Below are 24,227 nucleotides of genomic sequence, written 5' to 3'. Positions count from 1 at the left end.
AAGCAGGGCTGTGCATGGGAAGGAGGGCTGTGCATGGGAAGCAGGGCTGTGCATGGGAAGCAGGGCTGTGCATGGGAAGCAGGGCTGTGCATGGGAAGGAGGGCTGTGCACGGGAAGGAGGGCTGTGCATGGGAAGGAGGGCTGTGCTACTTGGCGCTTTCCTTTCTCCTGGACAGGCGGAGTGGGCGGCAGGCTTGACCAAGAGAGATAAAGGCCTCTTCTGGGAGGCCCGTCCCCCTGGGTCCCAGGCGTGCCCCTGAGCGGTGAACAGCATCCCCCTGGGCCTGACACTTGGCACCTCCCTATCTGGCTGGGACTTGGGAGGCCACAGAAACCACGTCTGACCACCAGGTGTCGCCAGTACTGGGCGGGGGCCTCCCGGGCAGCCCCAGGCCTGCGGTGGGGTATACGGGTCAGGGTCTTAGGGCTGCCCCAGCTCCTCATGTTGTTCTAAGGTCCCCAAGATCTCGGCCCCTGGACTGGAGTGCCCTGGCCCCTCAGCCCGTAAGGAGCACTGACACGAGGCTGGTGTGATGCTAAGGAGGGGCGGTGCCCGCTGGGCAGATGGGTGGAGACACCACAGGTCTCAGTCTGCCAATCCCAGCTCTCCACCCCTGCAGGGCTGGGGGCAGAGGGAGCACAGCACCTCCCCTCGAGACACACCCGACCTAACAAGGCCTCAGCCTGGCTGGCTGGGGCCCCGCCCCACTGCAGCTGCCCTGAGCTGGGGTTTCCCTGTCTGTGAACCCAATGGTAAGACACTGGTCCCACCCCACCCTTCTTGGGTGATGGGAAGATTCAAGGTGTCTCGGGACTCCAGGAAGGAGTTGCTCAGTGCAGGCTGGCACCCTGGGCAGGCTTCCTAGAGGAGGCGCCAAGATTTGGGTTAGATCTTGCAACGTGGATTCAATGTGAGGATGATGGCGTCCTCTGAAATGTCACTCTCCCGACCCTGTTTTCTTTGTTAAATGCACCTTGATACTTGACTGTCAAGACTCAGCTTTGGTGTCACCTCCTCCAGGAGGGCCCCCTGACTACAATCCCCCTTCTTTACCCAGAGGCTACCATTGCCCACTCATGTGTCAGCCTCCCTGGCTGAGACTGAGTTCTTGAGGGTGGGGCCTGGCCATCTGGGGAGCTAGGTTTTACCTGCTAACCTTGCCGGCTCCTCCAGCTGGGTGTAGAGCTCCAGGGAGGCCACTGGGCCATTCCTAAGGAAGGCTGGAACCCAGGCCTCTGGGGTCCGGATGGAGATCCCACTGCAAGGGGGCCAGGAACACCCCGAGCCCTGCCCCTCCCCACCCACCTTCAGGTCGTAGATGATGATGTCACCGAGCACCAGGTACACCTTCACGTAGTAGAGGGTCTCCTCGTCGAACTCCAGCGGCGAGTTGCAGAGCTAAACGGCCTTGAGCTAGAAGTGCTCCCCCAGCTTGCCATGGCCCAGCCGGTGGTGCAGGGCGGCCAGCCGGTGGTAGGCCACACGCTTGTTCGGCAGGTCCCCTGGGGTGCAGGCCAAAGTGGCAGGTGTGAGGATGTGACTCTCTGGGGCAGGGAGGGAAGATGCCCCTCAGGAGCAGGTATACAGACCCCAGGCAGCACACGTGGCTTGTCTCCAGGCACCTGTGGTCACCTGGGCATCTCTGGCCATTCCATTCCAGGTTCCCAGACTCACTTTTCCATCTGCAAAGCAGAACGAATAAGGCCTGCCCCTGTCTACTGAGAGGCTTTGGCAAAGTCGGACTTGGATGGCCCAGTTCTGTGCCTACACATAGCCACCTGCCTTTGCTCACCAGGGGAGCCCAAAAGCAATGCAGTGCAGGTGCTCCCGGGCTCCCCGGCTCCAGGCAACCCACAGACGTGACATCCGACTCCTCCTGGGTGTGTCCTGATCAGAGCCCCCTACCTTGGGGAGTCAGCTGCACACCTACTGTGTACTGGGCCACGGGGCACAAGGCGCTGGGGCATGTGGCCTGCCTAGGGTTCCCTGTCTCTGGAGGGGGACAGACGACCCTGGCACAGCACCAGGGGATGCACGGCCTTAAGGGGCAGACTGCTGGAAGGGGAACTGGGATTTTATCAGCCAGAGAGCCATGTGGTTGATGAGGGTGGGAAGGGCACAAGAGATAGGGAATGTGTCACTCAGCCTGACACATACAGGGACCAACGAGATGCCTGGGATGTCTGGAAGGCAGAGGGCACACTGGGAGGCCCTTGTGGTCAGCAGCGGGAACAGGCAGAGGAAGCAGAGCTCAGTCAGGCAGGGAGCTCTGCACTGCGTGAGAGACCTCGGGCTGTGCCCCACAGCCGGACGGGGAAGCCAGTTGGGCAGATCTGCCTGCCTGGACAGGAGACCAGGAAAATCCAGCAGCTGTTTCAGCTCCTGGCCTGCAGACCTGGAGGCTGGGCTCTGGCAAAGTGTGGGTCCTGGCAGGGCGGGGGCTCAGGGGATGTACCCAGGGTGATGCTGAGTGCTAGGGCCATGTAGGCAAACTCCAAGTCCTCCTGGGGCTCCTCCAGTGTGGCCAGCAGTGACACCAGCTTGTTGCAAGCTGTAGCTGCAGCTCCACCTTGCGGTTGCCCGTAGTCACTGCCAGGGGCAGGGCCCGGTCCTACCACACAGGCAGGTGGGGTCAGGTTTCCCGCAGCACCCACCTTGCCCAGCGCCCTCCTCAGAGCTCAAACACGTGCTTGGAGCTTCCCACACCCCAGCTACCCCTGCACCTCGACACAGCTCTGTGCTCTGGGATAACACACAGTTCAGACATCCAAGTTGGGGGCTGAAGAGTCACCTGAGGCCCATCCAGCTACACTCGACAGCCTCAGACCAGCCTCTCCCACCTGGGCACCGGAGGTCTGACTGGGGGGAGCCAGCACTCCTCTCTGCTCTAAAAACACCACATTGATCTGTGCCCAGGGCTGAGCCACACCGTGAGCTCAGAGGAAGGGAGAAGCCGTCCCACTTCGGGGTGTATGCAGACCTGGGTCTCCCACTGATATGCTGTGTGTCCTTTGGCATGTCCCTATGCCTCTCTGAGCCTCAGTTTCCTCATCTGGAAGATGGGGACAGGACTTCCCACTCAGGGTTGCTTGAGGTCATCAGGTACAAGGGTAGAGCCATTGTCACGTCCAGGCCCCGAGCGTTTGTCCCAGGCAGGGGCATGGTCAATATCATTCCCGGTGAGACCACTTGGAAACTCATCATGTGCATGGGTGGCCCTGCCTCCATTTGGGAGGCCTCTACCCTGCCACACCTGTGCCTCAGCCCTCCAGGTGCTCCACTGAGGCCCACCCACATCAGCCCACAGACCAGCTCACCTGGTAAAAGGACATGCCTTCCTCCCGCTCCCAGGCCCCATTGAAGAAGATGTCTCCAGCTGCCTCAAACAGCTCCAGCCCCAGGTTGAGGTTGCCTGTGTACAGGTCCACATTCTGTGCCACCTGAAAGGAGACAGAAGTTCCCTCAAGACCCACACCTAGCGAGGTGGCTACGCGCACCTTTGCTAGGCTCCTTCCTCTCACACAGTACAGGTACACTTGAGCATTTTTCAGACCCTGTGCATTAGGGCTGCCCCCACCACTGGCATGAGGACAATGAACTGATGCTCCTGAGTGCCAGGAGGTGACTGAGCAGCTTCAGCCCAGGAGCCCGACACCTGTGAATCCTACCAACAGGGCTAGCCCTAGCCCACTCCCCCTGCACTCAAACCAGTCTCCGTGGCCCCCAGATTGCTGGGAGCCTAGCCCCTGGCTCCTTTCTGCGTTGCCACATCCCTGCCACATCAGCAGTGTTTGTGGGTGGGCCTGGTCCCCTCTTGGCCATGAGCTCTTCATCCCTCTCCTCAGCTCAAGGAGGTATATAGCAGGTGCTCAATAATGAAAGCTTCATCAGGCTCGTGGGCTTCACAATTTGTTCCAGATCACACTGTGTTTGGGAAAGCCTCTGAAAACAGCCACTATGATAGATTCATTTTATAAGGAGATGTGCCACATGTCGCTTGGAGCAAGTTCTTCTGTGTGTTAATTGAGTCGTCACATTATTTGAGCATGTGCTGTATACCAGCAGGTGCTGTGCACTGTGGGGGGCCCGCGCCTCTGCCCTCAGGGAGAAGATGCTGGCCACCGGGGGAGGATGTGAGGGAACCAGTTGGAGGGAGGGACAAGGCACACAACAGGTGCTCAGCAGTGGCTTAGGAATGAGTGGATGGATGGATGAATGGATGAGGAGATGTAGACACATGGATGGATGGAAGGGTGTGTGGATAGATGAATGCTTGGATGGATGGATGGATGGATGGATGGATGGATGGATGGATGGATGGATCGGTGTGTGGACAGATGAATACTTGGATGGATGGATGGATGGATGGATGGATGGATGGATGGATGGATGGATGGACGGACGGATGGATGGATGGATGGATGGATGGAGGGATGGATGGATGGGTGGGTGGAATGATGTGTGTATGTATGTATGCGTGGGTAGATAATGTATGGATGGGTGGAGGGTAGATGATGTATGTACATGTGGATGGATAGATGGTGGATAGACGAATGTATGGATAAACAAATGGACAGATAGATGCATGGAGGGATGGATTAATAGGTAGATTGGTGGGTAGATGGATGAATGATGGATGGATGAATGGACGAACAGGTGAATGGATGGATGGGTGAAAGGATGGATGATGGATGGATGGATGATGGATGGATGGATGGGTGAATGGATGGGTGGATGGATGATGGATGGGTGGATGAATGGATGGGTGGATGAATGGATGGATGATGGATGGATGGATGGAAAGATGAACAGGTGAATGGATGGATGATGAAAGTATGGATGGATGATGGATGGATGGATAAATGGATGGATGATGGATGATAGATGATGGATGGATGGATGGATGGATGATTGATGGATGGAAGGATGAACAGGTGAATGGACGGATGATGGAAGGATCAATGGACGGATGGATGGATGAACAGATGAATGGATGGATAGACCGGTGAATGGGTGGATGATAAAAGGATGGATGAATGATGGATGGATGAATGGATAGATGGATGAATGATGGATGGATGGATGGAAGGATGAACAGGAGGTGAGCGGATGGATGATGGAAGGAGGGATGGATGATGGATGAATGGATGCATGGATGAATGGACAGATGGATGGATGGAAGGATGAACAGGAGGCAAGTGGATGGATGATGAAGTATGGATGATAGATGCATTCATAATGGATGAATGGATGGATGGATGGATGGATGGAAGGATGGATGTATGATGGAAGGATGGATAGATGATGGAAGGATGAATGGATGGATGGATGTACAGATGAAAAAGTGAATGGATGGATACACGGGTGAATGGATGGATGATAAATGGATGGATGAACGATGGATGGAAGAATGGACACGAATGGATGATGGATGCATGGATGGATAAATGGATGGATGGATAAATGGATGGATGGATAAATGGAAAGATGGATTGATGGAAGGATGAACAGATGAATGCATGGATGATGGAAGAATAGATGGATGGATGGATGGATGAAAAGTGAATGGATGGATACATGGGTGAATGGATGGATGATAAAAAGATGAATGATGAATGAATAGATGGACAGGTGAATGGATGGATCATGGATGGATGGAAGATGGTTGGATGGATAGAAGGATGAACAGCTGAATGGATGGATAATGGAAAGATGGATGAAAGGATGAAAGGATGGATGGATGGAAGGATGGAAGGATGGAAGGATGGATGGATGAATGGATGGAAGAACAGGTGAATGGATGGATGAAGAAATGAATAGATTAATGAATGATGGATGGATGGATGGATAGAAGGATGAACAGTTGGATTGATGATGGAAAGATAGATGGAAGGATGGATGGATGGATGAACAGGTGAATGGATGGATAAAAAGATGGATGGATGATGGATGATGGATGGATGGATGATGGATGGGTGGAAAGACGAACAGATGAATGGATGGATGATGGAAGGATGGATGGATGGATGGGTGGATGGACCCACAGGTGTATGGGAAGATGATGTAAGAATGGATGGATGGATGGATGGATGGATGAATGATGGATGGATGGAAGGATGAACAGGTGGATGGATGATGGATGGATGGATGGACAGATAGATGGATGATGGAGGGATGGAAGGACGAAGGGATGGATGGATAGATGATGGATGGATGGACGGAAGGATGGATGATGGATGGATGGATGATGGATGGGTGAATGGAAGGACCCACAGGTGTATGGGAAGATGATGGAAGAATGGATGGATGGATGGTGGATGGATGGATGGAAGGATGAACAGGTAAATAGATAGATGACGGAAGGATGAATGGATGGGTGGATGGACAGGTGAATGGATGGATAGACGGGTGAATAGATGGATGATAAAAGGATGGATGAATGATGGATGGATGAAGGGACAGATGGATGGATGATGGATGGATGGATGGAAGGATGAACAGGTAAATAGATGCTGGAAGGATGAATGGATGGGTGGATGGACAGAGAGTGAACAGCACAGGGGTCGTCCTGCATCCCTTGCCACCCCCCTGAGGTACAGGTCCACCAGCTCACTCTGTCGCAGGATGTAATAGATCTTCCCTGCTTGCAACCAGGCATGTGCCTCCTTCTCTTTCTTCTGGAGGTCAATGAAAATTCCCAGACTTCGTTTGGTGTAGTCCAGAGAGGATTTGTAGGCCCTGGAATCACTGGAATCAGACACAGGTGTCAGAACAAGGGCTCTCATCCTCCTGGAACCAGTCTGCCTCCTCTCGTGGGTCTGGTGACAGATGAATCTGGAATGTGGGGACTGGGAACGGCCCTCTTGTATGTGCAGTGTTCTGCCCTTCCCAGGCTGCTGGGAGGGCCAGGGTGAACACACACGGCATGGAAAAGATGAAGGACATCCTTCTGAGGGAATCGAGCATCATGCTGCCCTGTGGCAGGAGGAATGTGCTAGTCCATCTCCCCTGCCTCCCAGACATGGCCTGTGTCTTCTCCAGACGCACCAAGAGCCGTTAGTGTTCAGAGGCTATCTAGGCCGATGGTTCTCAAGGTGTGCAGGCATCACAGTCACCCGGAGGCCTGTCCTTATAGCTTGCTGGCCCTGCCCCCAGAGCTTCTGGCTCCACAGGCCTGGGGCAGGCCCTAGAACTCCCACTTGCCACAGGCTCCTAGGTGACATGGATGCTGCTCTGCTGGTCCAGGGACTACACTTTGAGAAGCATGGCTCTAGCACACTGACCCATTTTCCTTCTGTGAACCTGAGGCCAAGACTGGAGCCAGTCTCCCGGGTCCCCATGGAATCTGGCCCCTTCCCTGCTCTCTCAGTAAGTCCAACACTTGAGGGGCTGTGACTGCAGCAATGTCACCAGGCCCTGTGGGTGGGGTGGCCAGGGCCATGGTTACCCCACCAGGTCAGCATGCTCAGGGGAAGCCGAGTGGGCCACATATGGGACGTGAGACCTTGAAACCCTGCCCCAGGGAAGCAGGTGACACAATTGGCTCTGTCTTCTGTGGGAGAGAAGCCACAGGTGGCTGCTGTGGTCACATTTAAGGGGACAGATGAAGGCCAGGAGTCAAGACTCAGGGCAGGCAGAGGTCAGATGACAAAGGCCACCATAGTAGGAAGAACAGCCCAGAGTGCACGTGCACGTACTGCCTCTGCTGGGGTTGAGATGACCTTTGACCCAACAAGGGAGACTCAAGCTGGGACTCACAAGCCAGCAGCAGCCCTGGGACGACCCCAGACCCACCAGCTCAAAGCATCTGATGCCAAGGAACCAAATGATCCAAAGGAAAGGGGCTGAGGAGGCCCTGGGCCAGCTTCCCTGTGCCCCCCTCCCTGCCACCCCAACCCCCTTGCACCCCTCCACACCCCCACCACTGCAAAGCCAGTCCTCACCACTAGGTGCCCAGGGACAGGTAGAGCTGACTGGTGGTCTCCAGGAGCTGCCCTCTCCAGCACCTGGTCGGCCACCTCGCGGGCAAGGGAGAGCTGGAACTCATGGTAGATGACACACTGGGTCTCGCTGGGCATGACGACGCTGTAGAAGTAGCACAGCCGCTGGACGGCCCGCTGCTGGCCTGGGCAGAAGACAAAATGGAAGACGTCAGCCTCCCAGCATCGAAGCGAGGCTGGCTGGGTCCAGAGGCCCCTGCTCTGTGCTTGTCTCTTTCACACCTCTGTGAACCTGGGCCCCATAGGCGGGGAGCCTGGGCTCAGACAGGCCATGCACCTGTGCAAGGGCAGGCGCCGAGCACACCGTGACATGGGCACAGCTTGGTGCACATGCTCATGGTACAGGCCGGCCTTCTTTACAACTCCCAGGGCCGAGGTCCTGGCCAGGCTCGGCCCCTGCACCAGGCCATCTATTTCTGCTTCACAAAGCCCCTCTGGCCAGGACCAGGGCCACCTTCAGCCTGAGATGATGAGACCAGGGACACAAGTAGCCCCTGTCGCAGATGGAACCCTGAGAGAGCAAAGCCAAGCATCACGTCTGCCACACACGGCATCATGTTGGGGGAATGGGGTTCAAAGCTGGCCCCTGGCATTTCCACACATGCTTCTCTCATGCAACAAGGCTCCAAACCCACAGGCTCACTGGCCTCTCCCAAAGCCAGGGCGCTGGGAACGGTGGAAAGCTTCTGATTTTCTAGTGTCAGAAACATTCCGAAGATTAACAAAGGAAACTAGGTACGCCGAATGGACATCTGTCACACACGCCCCCCAACAACAGCTGAATACACAGTCCTCTTGAGCGCCCATGGGACATTCCCCATGACAGACCATGTGCCAGGCCACAAAATGAGCCTCAGTGAAGGGAGAAGGACTGAGACCAAAGCACAGGTGTTCTTCAGCTGTACTGGCATGAAACTGGAAATCGACAGTGAAGGAAACGTGGGAAATTCAAAAATATGTGAAAACTACACACTCCTAAACAACCAGTGAGTCAAAGAAGAGACCATCAGGGAAACTGAAAATTAATTTGAAAAGAATACAAACAAATGCACAGCCCGGGCCAGCACGGTGGCTCACACCTCTCATCCCAGCACTGTGGGAGGCCGAGGCGGGAGGATCGCTTGAGTCCAGGAGTTTGAGATCAGCCTGGGAAACATGGTGAAACCCTGTCTCTATAAAAAAAAAAATACAAAAATTAGCCGGGTTTGGCGGTACACATCTGTAATTCCAGCTACTCAGGAGGCTGAGGCATGAGAATGACTTGAACCTGGGTAGAAGTTGTAGTGAGCCAAGATTGCACCACTGCACCCCAGCCTGGGCAATAGAGCAAAACTTAAAAAAAAAAAAAATAGCACAGTGTATCAAAAACACCAAGATGTAGCTAAGGCAGTGCTGAAAGGGAAATTTATAACTGTAAATGTCTACATTCAAAGAAAGAAGAAAAATCTCAAATCAAAAGCCTAACTTTCCACCCTGAGAAACTAGAAAATGAACTAAACCCAAAGTGAATAAAAGGAAGAACATAATAAACGTGAGAGTGGAAATGGGAAGTAAAAATACAGAGAATGGAAAAACAAAAGAGATAATCAACAGAACCAAAAGTGGGTTTTTTGAAAATAATAACAAAATTGACAAATCTTTCACCAGACTGACCAAGAAAACAAAGATGGGGCACAAACGACTAAAATCAGAGACTGAGCACCATGGCTCACGCCTGTCATCCCAGCACTTTGTGAGGCCGAGGGGGAAGGATCACTGAGGCCAGCATTCAAGACCCCCCTGGGAGAACATGATGAGACCCCATCTCTAATAAAAATAAATAAACAATTACAAACCCAAGTTTCTAAAATCAGAAATGAAAGAGGAAACATGATTGCCGACCTGACAGAAATAAAAGGATTCCATGAAAACACTACGAACAATTGTACACCAAGAAGCCAGACCATCTAGACACAACAGCCAAACTCCTAGAAGGACACAAACTACCGAAAGTGACTCAAAAATGACCCCAAGGAAGCATGTGGGGTATCAGCCCCGCCCTCGGTCTCCCCGACCGTTCAGCTCAGGGTGGAGAGACAGGGAAGCATGATCCCCGTTCCCTGGCCTGCATTTCCAAGTCTGAATCCCCCAGCACCCAGGGGAGGGCCTCATAGGAGGAGATACCACAGGCTATTGTGCCAGGAGCCACCGGAGGCTGCAGTGGGGACTGGGGCGCTGGGTTCCTGGAGGGTCTCCTTCCAGTCAGAGAATGTCCCTGGGGAAGAAGCCTGGGTCTGAACCCCAAAACCCTCCTTCGGCAGATGTGTGGGACCGGGGCCCCTTCACATGGTCCTTTCCAAAATCTCATCACTCCTAGGGCCAGGAGTGGGTGCCAGGCCTGTGCTGGGAAATGAGCAGATTCAGATTTGGGCACAGCCCCTGGAGCTCTGGTCCAGGCCACAAGAGGCACCTCTGAGTGGTCTCACTATGCCATGACAAAGCACTGCAAGGCAGAGGGGCCTCAGCAGTATCCCTTGTCTCAGCCATTTCCCTGCACTCAACTTCCTCAGCTATTCTCTGCGGCCTAGATTTCGGACAGCCCTGCCCAGCTATTGTCCGTTCACTGCTCGGTCTGCACTGACTGTTCGATAGCACTCCGTGGCTCCCCAGTGCTCTTGGGGAAAAGGCCAAGCCACAGCCTGAGGCCCCAGGCCCTGCTTAGCTCTCCAGAAGAGCTTCTCACCATCCAGCACCCAACCCACCCCCTCCCAACTCTGCACCTCCCTGCATAAGCCCTGTTCACTCACCCCTGCTCACACTCCCGCTCACTCACCCCCACTCACCCCCGCTCACTCACCCCCGCTCACTCACCCCCACTCACACCCCACTCATCCCCACTCACACTCCCGCTCACTCACCCCCACTCACACCACACTCATCCCCACTCACACGCCCGCTCACTCACCCCCACTCACACCCCACTCATCCCCACTCACACTCCTGCTCACTCACCCCCACTCACACCACACTCATCCCCACTCACACTCCTGCTCACTCCCACTCACACCACACTCATCCCCACTCACACTCCCGCTCACTCACCACCACTCACACCCCACCCATCCTCGCTGACTCACCCCCACTCGCTCACCCCTGGGCCTTCACACAGGCTACACCATCAGCCCCTCATCCACACCTATTACTTGACTACATCCTCTTAACCCTCTGGGCCCAAACTAAAGAGGCTTCCCTAACCCGGGGCCAAGTGCTGCCCCGCCATCACGCCACTCACCCTTTTGTGGCTTCTCTGGCCTGAAGCTCACATTCCCACGCTCAGCACCTCCCTCCCGAGGACCCCACAAGCCCCTTTTGTGGGTGGGGCCTGGCACACTCAGCACGAGCTGCTTTTGCGTGAACTGCTCTGTGGCTTTGGGCAATCACCCGCCCCTGTGTCCTCTGTGAAGTGGGATGACCGGTGCACAGGGCTGCCGAGATACCAAGCAAACACAGGCACAAGAACTGGCGTTCAGGGCCTGGCTCATGGAGGGGCCCCAAGTCCTAGCTCAGCACAACATGCCTTGATCCCAGGGTTATGTCTAGGGATTCCCAGCACACAGGACTTTCCGTGCTCAAGGCAGGATGGTCCCTGGGCAAACCAAGAAGAGCTGCCTGCCTCAGTAGGGTACAGAGGGCCTGGCCCTGCATGGGAACGGCCTGTCTCCAGGGCGTTTGCCAACATCTGCTGCTGGCCATGACTCAGCGCTTTCGATGGTGGAAAAACCACCACTTGTTTCCGAATCACAAACCCCAGGTGTGCCCTGACCCAAGTGGCCCCAGAAGGCTCACAGGAGGAACTGGGGCACTCACTCTCCACGTGGTCCATCTCCACGGCGACCAGAAGGGCCCACTCGTAGTAGCCCTTGCACTGCTGGGCCGGGCCCTGGCAGGTGAAGAGGCAGCCCAGGTGTATGTGGGTGAAGTCCCGGCCACACTCCCCACAGGGAAGCCTCAAGAACAGACGTACAGCCTCCAGGAGGTAGTGCTGGGCCAGCTGGTCCCAAAGTTGGCCAGCAACACTGCCTGGTTCCTCCGCTGGCCCAGGTCCCAAGCCACCGGTAGTGCATGGTAGTAGCCCTTGGCTGCCTGCCTCGTCTGTCCCGTCCTCTTCAGAGCCACGGCCACCAATGTTGGCAATCACACCCTCCTGGTCCTCGCTGACCACCACTGCATCCTGGACAGACTGCAGGATGTTCAGGGCCACCAGGCTCTGCCTATGAAGCACATGCAGCCAGGCCAGGGCCACCAGGGGGTCCACGATGGCACGGACTCCGGCAACAGCACAGGCTTCCACCGCCTGCGTCATGAAGGTGATGGCTGGGCCATGGTAGCCATGGTGGCTGTATGGCTGGGCCAGGCTGGCGTGGAGAAGGCCGCGCAGCGCCTGGCCTGTGCCCGGGGTTAGGGAGGCCAGCGCTCGCCTGAGGTAGTGGGCAGTCTGGGTGGGGAGGCTCTGGGGCTGGAGGGCGTTCTGGAGCACCAGGTTCACGTTCCTCAGCGAACCAGCCAGTGAGTCCTGTGTCCTCAATGAGGCCACCTTGACACAGCTCAGCACCAGGTGGGGCAGGCACTCGCGGCTGTAGATGTCAGCCAGGAGTAGGCAGCAGTCTGAGAGCCACGCAGCGTCTGGGGCTCCCGAGTCCCTGTGCAAAAACAACAGCTGCTCTAGGAAGGGCAGGGCCTCCTCAGGCTGCTTGAGGTGCACGTGGTGCCTGGCCAGCAGGAAGCAGGCCCGGGCCTAGGCATGCTGGCTCTGGCCACCCACCGCCCACTGCAGCACCAGCTGCAGGAGCTCCCCGTCCGCCTCGGTGCTGCAGATGTGGCCAGGCGTCCCCAGGGGCAGGGCCATGGCTCTGGGAACCACCTGTGTACACTTCTCCCGGTTCTGCTTCCAGTAAATGCCGGCCAGGTTGGCGTACACAGCCACCACCAGGAACAGGTCCCCGAAGCTGCCCTCCAGGGCCCCCAGTGTTTCCTCCAAGTACACCCGGGCCTGGGACAGCTTGAGCCTCCTGCTGCACAGCCGCCCCAGGAGGAAGTAGAGCCTGGCCAGGGCCATGAGGAGGCCACTTTTCTTGGCCGCCCCTCAGGCCTGTGCCAGGCGCCCAGTCAGCTCCTACTCGTCGCTAAAGCTGCTGAACATGCTGCTCAGCCATGGCAGCGCCAGGTTGTACAGGCCACAGAAGCTGGCCTTGAATCCAGAGCTGTTCAGGAACAGCAGCAGTGAGCTCAGGGTCTCTGGATCCTCCCAGTTGTCCTCAGCTTCCAAGCAGAAGGAGGGCTCCTCGGGGTCCTGCAAGCTCACGTTGCTGGATGCTACACAGAGACCCCAGGACGCTGGCTCCTGGGGGCAGCCTGGGCAGGTCTTGCATTGTTCCAGAACATTCTTCACCTTCGGCAGGGTCTCCTGTGGCTCCAGGCCCAAGCAAGGTGGAGGTATTTCTGCAAGTCACAAAAACACCTAGACAGATTAGAGTCCAACAGTGAGTCCTTGGTCCACTTGGGGCAGGATCCCTGCATCCCCGTCCTCTGTGTCCCTGGCGCAGCTTGCCATGAGCCCTTGAGAATTATGCGCAATGCAAACCCAGGGTCTGGAGCACGTACGATCTCCGGGGACACAGAGAACACGCAGGCCCGTGGCCCGACTCTCCTACAAAATCACCCTCCTGTCCTGCTTTGTCGCCACCTCACGGCATGGTTTTAGAGACTATGTCAGCTCAGTGATCCCTCAGAGACGCCTTTCCCTTTAGATAGAATCAAAGCCTTCTAACTGGACCCATGTATATGCAGCACTACAACTACAAATGTAACTTTTGTCAGCATATTGGGCCCCCCGGTGGGGTACAGGAATCCATGAAATCCTCAACAGCCAATCAGAGCTATTGATCAGCTCAAAAGCTGCTATGCAAAATTGGTAAAGCCACCGACGGCACAGGACAGGGGTGTTGTACCCATGTACCCAGCTCCGTGCAGGGAAACGGACCATCCCTGCAGGAAGGATGGGAAAGCTTCCAGGCCCCTGTGGCCACCTTCACCTTGGATGGTCTGAAAACCTGAAGCGCTCGCTTCCTAACAAAGGCCAGCCTGCTCAAGCAACCCACTGGTGCCTGCTGGCTTTGGTGGATTCCTAACCAAAGCGCCCTCCCAGAGGTGAGCAAACAAGCGCATTTCCTGTTGGAAAACCTGGGATGAAAGGAGGCATTACTGGGAAGGAAAAAACCTAGATTTAAACAGACCCTCTGTTTCAAGCTCACTTGCAAAAAATATTTTCAATACAAACTGCCTCCTTATTCATCTGTAAAGCCTTGGCATTAAAAAAATAAATAAATATGATTTAGAGGCAAATGTGACTTGACTACACTAGATGAGCTAAGAAATCTCCCCCACCCGGCAGAGGCCCACAGCCCCTCCCAGACACTACCCTGGCCTCCGGGGCAGCTGGAGAGCCACGTGCCTTTGCTCCAGAGACTCTGGCAGAGGGTGGAACCACCCCCTCCCCGAGGCAAACATACAACAGCCTTCCATTCCCCACTGGCTTCCCGGGCCTCCTGTGGGACCTTGTGCCTGCATTCCAAATGTACTGGGATGGATCCCACTCCCAGGGAACTTCCAAGGGCCCTTAGTGCATTCACATCACCAGGCTGTCCACATGCGGACCCTGTGTGAGGGGAAGCGACAGAGCCTCAGAGGGGAGACGGGAGAGCCTCCCTGAATCAGCCCCTCAGTAAGGAGCAGACCCTTCAGGGACCTCAGTTGAGGCCCCTGCAACCTAAGGCTCTGAATTCTGCTACCCGCTGAGGGCTGTGTGGCCTCCCATCTCTGAGGCAGAGCACAGGGCAGGCTGCAGCTTCTCCAGGTCATGAAAAAGGAACCCACAGCTACATGTGGGCCCCAGCAGTGGAAAGGATGCCCCACCTCGGTCGGGGACCAGGCGGGGGTCAGCATGTGCATTGGAAGAAGTGTGGGACCCCACAGCCTCCAGTGCCAGAGTAGACGGGAGGTTCAGGCCCACCTCAGGCGACGACCCCCAAGCCCCCAGCCCGCGCCACAGAGGGGTGACTGTCGCATCCAATGCCCACTGTACTCAGCTCTGTCCCCTCCTCCGGCATTACCCCAAGGCCCAACGCATAACCAGAGGAAGCCTGAGCCACTGGCAAAACCCACCTTGTTCCTGCGGCTGCTCGGTCACAGCTTCCTCTACTGAGTCTGCCAAGGGAGAAAAGAGAAGCAATGAACACCCCCAGCCAGCACCTCTGCGCCCATGTCAGGTTGAGCTGGTGTCGGTGTTGCAGGGTGAGAGCATTGCAGGGTGCAAGGGTTGAAAGTCACATCATCCTCTTCCCTCCTGGATCATGGGAACAACATCACTGGGGGGTGTACACTTTCTGCCATATTGGGAGTAACATCGTCTTCTGTGCCTTGGAATATTAAGGACAATATCATGGGGGGCCGTGTACATCTTCTGCAATATTGGGAATAATATTATCCCCTCTCCCCATGCATACTAGGAAAGATATCAGAGTGGGTGTTCACCTCCTGCGATATGGGGATACCATCTTCTCCCCTTCTCCCCTTCTGGATATCAGGAAGAGTATCACACGGGGGTGTAAGGTGTCTGCGATACTGGGAGTATTATCAACCTCTCAGCCTTGGAATATTAAGAAGAATATCACAGGGTGGATGTACACCCCCTACCATATTGGGAGTAATATCAGCCTCTCCTCTCCATGGATAATAGGAACAATATCCCAGGCTGGATGTACGCCTCCTGCTCTATGGGGAGTCATATCCCTTCCAGGGTACTCATAACAATATCACAGGGCGGGTGAACACAGCCTGCGATACTGGAACTATTATCATCCTCTCCCCATCCGGATACTAGGAACCATATCACAGAAGAGCTGTACCCTTCCTGCGATATTGGGAGTAATATCATGTGCTTCTTCCATGAATATTAGGAGGAATATCACCGGGTGGCTGTCCATTCATTGCTATGTTGGGAGTCATGTCATACTCTACCACCTGGATATTAGGATCAGTGTCACAGGGTGAGTGCACACCTACTGCGATATTAAAACTAACATCATGTTCTCTGTCCCTGGATATTAGGAACAACATCACAGGTAGGTGTACACCCCCTGCAGTATTAAGAGCAATAATATGATTAATTAGTAAACATCAATGATCGATTTTAATAATTACCAGGCTGATCTCGAACTCTTGATCTCAGGTGATCTGCCTACCTCAGCCACCTAAAGTGATGGAATTACAGGCGTGAGCCACCGCGTCCGGCCAATACTTCTTGACATCTCTTTTTGGACCTCAAATTTAGCATGCCGAAAACACATTTCTGATTCCCCCTGCTATAACCCACTCCTCCCATAGTCTTCCTGATCCCAATAACAGCATCTCTCGTCTTCCAGTTACTCAGGCCAAAATCCTTGACATCATCCTTAAAACTTCTTTTTCTCTCTCTTGTCATCCAACCCATTTAAACTCTCCTTTCAAAATATATGCCAGACCTAACCACTTCTCACCTTCCTCATCATTTCCAACCAGGTCCAGCCCTCATCATAGCACTTTGAGTTACTGCAAAAGCCTCCCAATCGTCAGGCACAGTGGCTCATGCCTGTAATCCCAAGCACTTTGGTAGGCCAAGGCAGGTGGATCATCAGAGGTCAGGAGCTCAAGACCAGCCTGACCAACATGGTGAAACCCCTCGACTAAAAATACAAAAAATTAGCCGAGCATGGTGATGGGTGCCTGTACTCCCAGCTATTCGGGAGGCTGAAGCAGGAGAATCACTTGAACTCAGAAGACAGAGGTTACAGTGAGCCGAGATTGTGCCATTGCACTCCAGCCTGTGTGACAAGAGCGAAACTCCATCTCAGGAGGTTAAAAAAAAAAAAAAAAGCCTCCCAACCCACCTCTCTCCTTCCGCCTTTCACCCTGCCCTGCATTCTACCTTCCTCTCTCAAACATTTCAGAAAAAAAAAAATTATATCCACAGAGAGAGAAAGTACAAATGGGGTGAAATGTTTGGGGAATCTGGGGGAAGAGTATATGGGAATTCTCCGTACTATTTTTGCAACTTTTCCATAAGTCTGGATTATTTCGAATTGAAGAGTTAAACAAAGAAAAAACAAAAAACAAAAACACTATCTCCCTTTGTGAATCCATCCTGTGTTTCCCCTGGCAACTTAACGACGCTCTCAACTAACACATCTATTTTTTCATGAACACTAAAAGAACTGTTACCTAGGCCGGGCGCGGTGGCTCAAGCCTGTAATCCCAGCACTTTGGGAGGCCGAGACGGGCGGATCACGAGGTCAGGAGTTCGAGACCATCCTGGCTAACACGGTGAAACCCCGTCTCTACTAAAAAATACAAAAAACTAGCCGGGCGAGGTGGCGGGCGCCTGTAGTCCCGGCTACTCGGGAGGCTGAGGCCGGAGAATGGCGTAAAAACCCGGGAGGCAGAGCTTGCAGTGAGCTGAGATCCGGCCACTGCACTCCAGCCTGGGCGACACAGCGAGACTCCGTCTCAAAAAAAAAAAAAAAAAAAAAAAAAAAAGGAACTGTTACCTAGTTTTGATTTTCTGTGCTTGGCAGTAGAAGTGTGTGTGTGTGTGTGTGTGTGTGTGTTTCATATATGTGTGTGTGTATATATATGTGTGGGTTGTATGTGTATATAGAGAGGGAGAAATATATATGTGTATATATATATATTGTATATTTACAATGGTAATGTGTATATATAAAAATATATGTGTGTGTGTAGATATATATAATACATACCCCATAGCCTGTCCTTAACCAGTTCTAAACTTAGTTGGAAAAATACATACCTAAGCAGAGAATTTCAATTTAATATAATGAATATTTTGATAGAGGAATGTGTTGCTATGGAACACGTTGCTAAGACACAAAACCTCCTAGATGGGGCAATGAATGAACGAAGTTTTCCACCTATAGGCACCCCCTCTGATATCCCCTCAAAACCTTTATAGTTATATGCATTTGCTTCCCCCAGGACCCTCGTTTCATAACGGTTAGTCCTAGAGCCTAGCAAGTTCCTACTACAGCTGGCAAACATATGCCATTCAAGAAACAGTGGCGGAGTGAATGACGAGTTAAGAACCATTTGTCAGCCCGTTCTCAGCAATACAACATGCACTGGTATGCAAATTATATTTTTGTTGAAAGCAACAGCAGGATCACAAATTATCTTTCCAGAGAAAGCAAACCTTAAAAGCTTCTTTACCCTACTAAAGCACATTATAAGAAGCTCCCCTTATATAAAAGAAAACCTCCTCATTCGTTATCAATGGCATGTAAACCTAATAAGCCTCCGTCTCTGATGACATCTCTTTCATCCCCAGGGCTAGATAAAGGAGGTTCTGGAAACCCTGGTAGTTGTGAAGGTGGCTCCCAGCTCTGACAGTCTTGAACCCTGCGTGCGTGGAGGTCACACAGCAGAAGAACAACAGAGGGAAGCATCATCAGACTTCGAATATGTTTGAACCAGAGATGGCAAATAGGCTGCAGCCAACCGAAAACACCAGAGATTCATGGTGGCCACCTGAGGGGTTGTGCTCTTAAAAAACAAAAATAAAAAATAAAAATTAAAAATTTAAAAAGGAAGGGGTCAAGAATCCATCAGGTCTGACTGAGACGTGTATCAGTGACTAACACCCCGTATGGCAAAAATACTCCGGTGCGCTTTGGGTACTCACAGCTTCAGCAGTATTCAAAGGCGTGTGCTTCCCTAAGACTAAGCCACGGGAATACCACCAGCAACACTGCCGGGAGAAACGTCTCACGTGGATTTGGTAGAAACACAGTTGTCTTTAACAAATTAACACTGAATAAATCCTGACTTATTAGAGCCTATGAGAATGACATTCTCAATGATAACAGTTATCACTACAATCTCCAAACATCTGCGATCCTGCAGGGAGGAGCTGTGACAGTGCAGGCCACAGGCCACATCTCCAGAATGCTTCCCAGACTGCCTGTTACAGAATAAAAGAAATGAATCCCCCCCCCCCAAGAATGTCTTCACTCACATTTAGCCAGTTGTTCCTTTGTGTGCATCTCTGTGCTAAAATGGCCATTCTTCCCCACAGCCTGAAGTCATATGCTAAAATAAATGAGACTCACATGAAGTCAGAACCATGCAGATGCGAGGAAACCACCACAAAGGAAATGGGCTGGAGAGTGTGGCCAGGAGGATGGTACTTCCCAGGAAGCAATTACTTCATCTCTACCCATGAAGCAGGCAGCTCTTATTGTCCCCCAGGCCCACGCCAGCCACTCAAAGTAGGTTCTAACCAAACTACCTCCAACAATCAATATAAATACACCACACAATTGGCTTCTGAAAGGACACCTTGCAACCAACAAGAAACTGTTAGCACAACTTTTACAAACTGTACAACTAAAAACCTTGGAAAGGGATAAACACTGCCACATTTTGACTCAAATACTGCCACGTGGTAGCACCGCAATAATTCACTGAAACAAAAGAATGAATGAGGAATACGTTTATATAGGAATCAGAGGAAGCATGACTAATCATTTAAAGAAATAGGTCAAGAAACTGCTAGGTTCAAATGCTACCGTGTGACATTGTCAGGGCCTTAGGCAAATTCACTTTTCTTGGTCCTGTTTCTAGGTTCATCAAAAATCAGCTTTGGACTAGGGAATCTGTTGCTTCCCAAAGCCTTCCTTCTGCGATTCCAGCCCAGATTTTAGGACTGCTCTCCCACTTGGTATATGAAAGCACTTTCCATGTATAATAGCAAGAGTGCATTTCTGTGTTGAATGCGGTTTGGGACCTACTCTATGAGGCAGAATATCATCATGTAACTTTAAACGTGACGACAAGGCGCACTCTAGATAAGGATAACACATAAGATGTGGCCATACACCTGTGCATGCCTGGCAGGGAGATGCGGAAGTCTCATTTAATGAAGCCAGGGTGCCTGTTGCACCTGAACATCCTCAGTCCACGTCAAGTTCACAACGTCCTTCTGACATCAAACCACAGGTATCACATACTTTTCCATACTTTCCACACAAGATTAAAATATGCAGAGCACCGTGATAAAGACGCCTCCATTCCCAGCATGTTGGCTCTCATTCCGTAGAATTACATACTTTCAGTGCAAAATGATGACCAGGTTCCAGCGGCAAGCAAGACTGGGCTCAGTGGGGACAGCAGGCCCTGCAGGAGCCACCACTCCTGTCGCCACAGTCTGATGCAGCTGCAGAGAAGCTGTGGCTGAGGCCATTCACTTTGTGAGAGAACCGCACAGGAGGGAAAAGGTAGGGAAGGTCGGGAAGAGGACAATGTCATGCTTCTGAGCCCAAGCCAAGCCATCGCATCCCCTGTGACTTGCATGTATACACCCAGATGACCTGAAGTAACTGAAGAATCACAAAAGAAGTGCAAATGCCCTGTCCCACCTTAACTGATGACATTCTACCACAAAAGAAGTGAAAATGACCGGTTCTTGCCTTAAGCGATTATATTATCTTGTGAAATTCCTTCTCCTGGCTCAAAAAGCTCCCACACTGAGCACCTTGTGACTCCCACTCCTGCCCACCAGAGAACAACCCCTCTTTGACTGTAATTTTCCTTTACCTTCCCAAATCCTATAAAACGCCCCCACCCTTATCTCCCTTCGCTGACTCTCTTTTTCAGACTCAGCCCGCCTGCACCCAGGTGATTAAAAAGCTTTATTGTTCACACAAAGCCTGTTTGGTGGTCTCTTCACACGGACGCGCATGACAGGCAGGTGCAGAGCCAGGGAAGGACCTGTGATGAGAACAGAAAGGAATGCGTCTCCCTGTGCACACACTCGGATTTTATGACAATGTGCGCAGGGGGCTGAACTGGATGCCTGAGAACATTCCTAAAAGTTCTTTTGCAGATTTTCTAAATATTGGTGTAAAATCTGAACTCAGACAAAATTTTTTTAAATCGCTTCAATCAACGTCTTTGTCTAGTGCTACATGATCATCTAGAAAACCAACTTCTCTTCTAAGGCTCACATCCTCCTATAAAGTCCCAGGGATTTTACAAGGGAATGCACCTCTCATTCGCATCAAGAACACACACAACTACTGTTAAAGAAATGATTAAATTACTTACATAATTTTTTAAGCACCCAGATTTGAAACACAACAGAGACAACTTCTTGATAGCTCTGCTTTCCAACTGCAAACTGCGAGTGGAGAAAATAACCTACCATGATTTCTAACCAGTCAACAACCTGTCTTCCCTGGCTGCAGTAGGAGCAATCTTTCTGAGCTCAGGAGGAAAAAGAACCCAGCGGGTTAGCGGACAGATAATCATCAGTTCTCAGCGGGCTTCCCCGGTCCCAAATCCCCATGTGATACATGGAAGTAAACAGCTATCATTGACCAAGCATCTGAATGCTTATCTCACCTCGCCATCTGATTCTCCTGCCATGCAAATTTAAAATTAATAAGCCTGCTATTAGAGAACAGAGTTGGTGCTACATCTGTCTTCCTAAAATTATGGATAATTACCAGCCCACAATGGCTTCTAATCAGATTTGAGTAGTCCCTTAGACAGGAAGCTAAAGTGCCTCAGCCCTAAACAGAGAAGAAAACAGAAACTGGAATGCTCTAGGTTTGATCTTTTCCCCCTTGTTCTAAAGTTGCTGTTCACGAATCTCCTTCTACTGTCTTGTTTATAAAATTTATGAGAAACAGGGAAATTCAAAGACATGATAGAAATGGCCACGTTTTCTAGGTACAAACTTTGTGAACATTATTTTTAGGTGCTGGGCTTTTTCTCCACAAATTGTGAGCCTGGAGTACATTTTCTCCCTCGTGGTTACACATTCAGAGTCAGGGAAAGTGGCTTTAGGAGTAAAGAGGGGAGTGCAGTGAGAAGTGACCGGACACTGAGAAGGACAGACAGGGACTCTACCTCGGTGGCCTACAGCATTCCTGGGCCTCTGCCTTTACTTTTCTATCTGTACAAGGGATCTAAAGGCCCGTGATTCTAGGCCACGACAGCTCTTCATACACAAATACACTAACATCACACGCCTGTGTGAAAAGCTGTGACACTTGGCTGATTTCCTGAAGAAGTTATCTTGTATCATTTCTACTCAAGTACTCCACCTCCTTCTAGACAAGTATCTGAGGATGATGGGCTATCCCACAGCCATGTGTGTAACCTCTGCTGCTTACGATCCCTGTTCACATAGCATTTTCCAAAAGCATTTGGTGTAAAGTGACAGAAGAAAGAAGAATAAGGTTCTTTCAGCCCATTCATTCATTCATTCATTCAACAAATATTGACTATCTATGTGCCAGGCACTGGTGATATAACAGCGAACATATATTTTTGTAAGTAGCGACAGACAACCAAAAAGTATGTTAAGGAGTGATCAAGACTGTAGAGGAAAATACACCAGGAAACAGGAAAGAATAATACCCCTAGCCACCCTACAATGGGGTGACGCTAGTGTTACAAAATGGAAACAGCGGCCGGGCGCAGTGGCTCACACCTGTAATCTCAGCTCTTTGGGAGACTGAGGCAGGCAGATCACCTGAGTTCAGGAGTTCAAGATCAGCCTGACCAACACGACAAAACCTTGTCTCCACTAAAAACATAGAAATTAGCTGGACGTGGTGGCACACGCCTGTAATCTCAGTTACTCAGGAAGCTGAGGCACAAGAATCACTTGAACCTGGGAGGCAGAGGTTGGAGTGAGCCGAGATCGTGCCACTGCACTCCAGCCTGGGTGACAGAGTAAGACTCTGTCTCAAAAAATGTAAAAAAAAAAAAAAAAAAAAAATGTAAACAGAGAATAAGATACCAAAAGAAAGAACATGAAGGATTAATTGTAACAAAAGCCTTTGTAAGCTGATACTTTCCTTCCTGGATCCTTGTCCCTTACAAATGGAAAAAAAGGGCGGAGAGGGGGTAACATCCAAATGATGTTGTAAGATGGCTTCCGGTTTCAGATGTCTGACAGCCATACTCAGGTACTTCAAGGAAAAAGCTCTAGCTCTATAAGCAATCTGGGCAATGGTTTAATGATCCTGTAAGATCAGTACCATATTCTCTCATTTTTCATAGATGAGGAAACTGAGGCATAGAAAGGCTAAGTAAATTGTCCATGGTCACAGGCGATTTAGAAACTTTTCTTCAAACTTTCAAAAGTTAACTACTGCCACTATTACACATGGGTTTTTGTTTGTTTGTTTTTGTCTGTTTTGAGACAAGGTCTTGCTCTGACCAGGCTGGAGTGCAGTGGCGTGATGATGGTTCACTGCAGCCTCGACTTCCCAGGCTCAAGTGATTCTCGCACCTCAGCCTCTCCAGTAGCTGGGATTACAGGCGTGAGCCACCACACCTGGCTAATTTTTTAATTTTTATTTTTTGTAGGGATGGGCTTTCACCATGTTGCCCAGACTGGTTCCAAACTCTGGGCTCAAGAGATCCTCCCAGGTCGGCCTCCCAAAGTGCTGGGATTACAGGTGTAAGCCACTGTGCACAGCCCTACAAATGTGACTTGTACAAAGTCAGAGCAGTGAGCAGGAAGAGAACAGAGACTTCAGCGAGTCTCCTGGCTGCGGCAATGCCATATCCCTCCTCCATACCGTAATGTGTCTACACCCACCAAGCTCCTAGACGTTGAAGGCAGGCCAGCTCAGAGACGAAACAGCAGTCAAGAAAGAGAAGATGCAGACATGCGTCTTGATTTCAGCTCGAGCGTGCCTCTCTGCCCTGCAGCTGCACAGGCAGAAACCAGGGGCCGTGAGTCTCAGGCAGTGTGTTTGGTTCCTGGCTGGTTATCTTTTGGGAGACCATCCCATACAATTATTGTTACACTTCTCAAAAAGGAAGTGTGAGTTTTATAGAAAAATCGATTCCATTTGGGAGAAAGGCCTAATAAAACCACAAAAGGATAACACATTCATACAACAACAAATTCAATTCATCTGTCACAAACTGAAATCCCAAAGCCCTCGGCACACAGCTGCTTTTCTGAGCTGAAATTCAACTCCAGTTGAGAAACAGGTCAACTTTTCTAAAGAGATTTCTTTTTCACATGCCTTCAATAAAAATTCCTTTCCCTCACTTGTCATTTTCCAGATTTAATGGCTCTGTTGGCCTTTTTCTCATTTAGGCCGTGAACA

At 51.7% G+C, this 24,227-nt stretch overlaps 1 protein-coding gene and 1 long non-coding RNA gene across 4 annotated transcripts in view; both read right to left on the bottom strand.

The window, feature by feature from the left end:
• Window positions 1-3,334: 3,334 nt before the first annotated feature.
• On the bottom strand, window positions 3,335-12,524 carry LOC139361179 (SH3 domain and tetratricopeptide repeat-containing protein 1-like). Of its 3 annotated transcripts, XR_011618743.1 has the most exons (4): window positions 12,005-12,516; window positions 7,945-8,126; window positions 6,615-6,748; window positions 3,335-3,441 (listed from the first exon to the last, which is right to left on the bottom strand). XR_011618743.1 is itself a non-coding variant. In XM_071089656.1 (3 exons), the coding sequence occupies exons 1-2, from the start codon at window positions 12,341-12,343 to the stop codon at window positions 7,947-7,949; spliced, it is 519 nt and encodes a 172-aa protein (XP_070945757.1). In that variant the 5' UTR covers window positions 12,344-12,524; the 3' UTR covers window positions 3,335-3,441; window positions 7,945-7,946. The 3 variants fall into 3 exon arrangements, 1 of the variants encoding a protein (XP_070945757.1); XM_071089656.1 differs by lacking the exon at window positions 6,615-6,748 and having other exon boundaries at window positions 12,005-12,524; XR_011618744.1 differs by lacking the exons at window positions 3,335-3,441; window positions 6,615-6,748; window positions 12,005-12,516 and adding an exon at window positions 11,848-11,984 and having other exon boundaries at window positions 8,036-8,126.
• A 563-nt stretch (window positions 12,525-13,087) lies between these two features.
• Window positions 13,088-24,227, bottom strand: part of LOC139361180 (uncharacterized) — a 31,078-nt gene continuing 19,938 nt past the window's right edge. Inside the window, exons 2-3 of the long non-coding RNA XR_011618745.1 lie at window positions 15,202-15,243; window positions 13,088-13,479 (exon numbers count right to left, since the gene is read on the bottom strand). This is a non-coding gene — a long non-coding RNA (uncharacterized lncRNA). The remainder of the gene's footprint in view (window positions 13,480-15,201; window positions 15,244-24,227) is intronic.

This window comes from Macaca nemestrina (genome assembly GCF_043159975.1).
Source record: "Macaca nemestrina isolate mMacNem1 chromosome 14 unlocalized genomic scaffold, mMacNem.hap1 SUPER_14_unloc_2, whole genome shotgun sequence".
Classification (NCBI taxonomy): domain Eukaryota; kingdom Metazoa; phylum Chordata; class Mammalia; order Primates; family Cercopithecidae; genus Macaca; species Macaca nemestrina.
This window is presented reverse-complemented; position numbering and strand designations above follow the sequence as displayed.

What these genes read in the sequence shown, in the direction of transcription:
- LOC139361179 (XM_071089656.1), bottom strand. Translation starts at nt 12,343, where the DNA reads ATGACGCAGGCGGTGGAAGCCTGTGCTGTTGCCGGAGTCCGTGCCATC. An exon ending in AGCACTACCTCCTGGAGGCT is followed by an intron (nt 8,127 to 12,004) that starts GTACGTCTGTTC and finishes TCTTCTGCCCAG; the next exon opens with GCCAGCAGCGGGCCGTCCAG.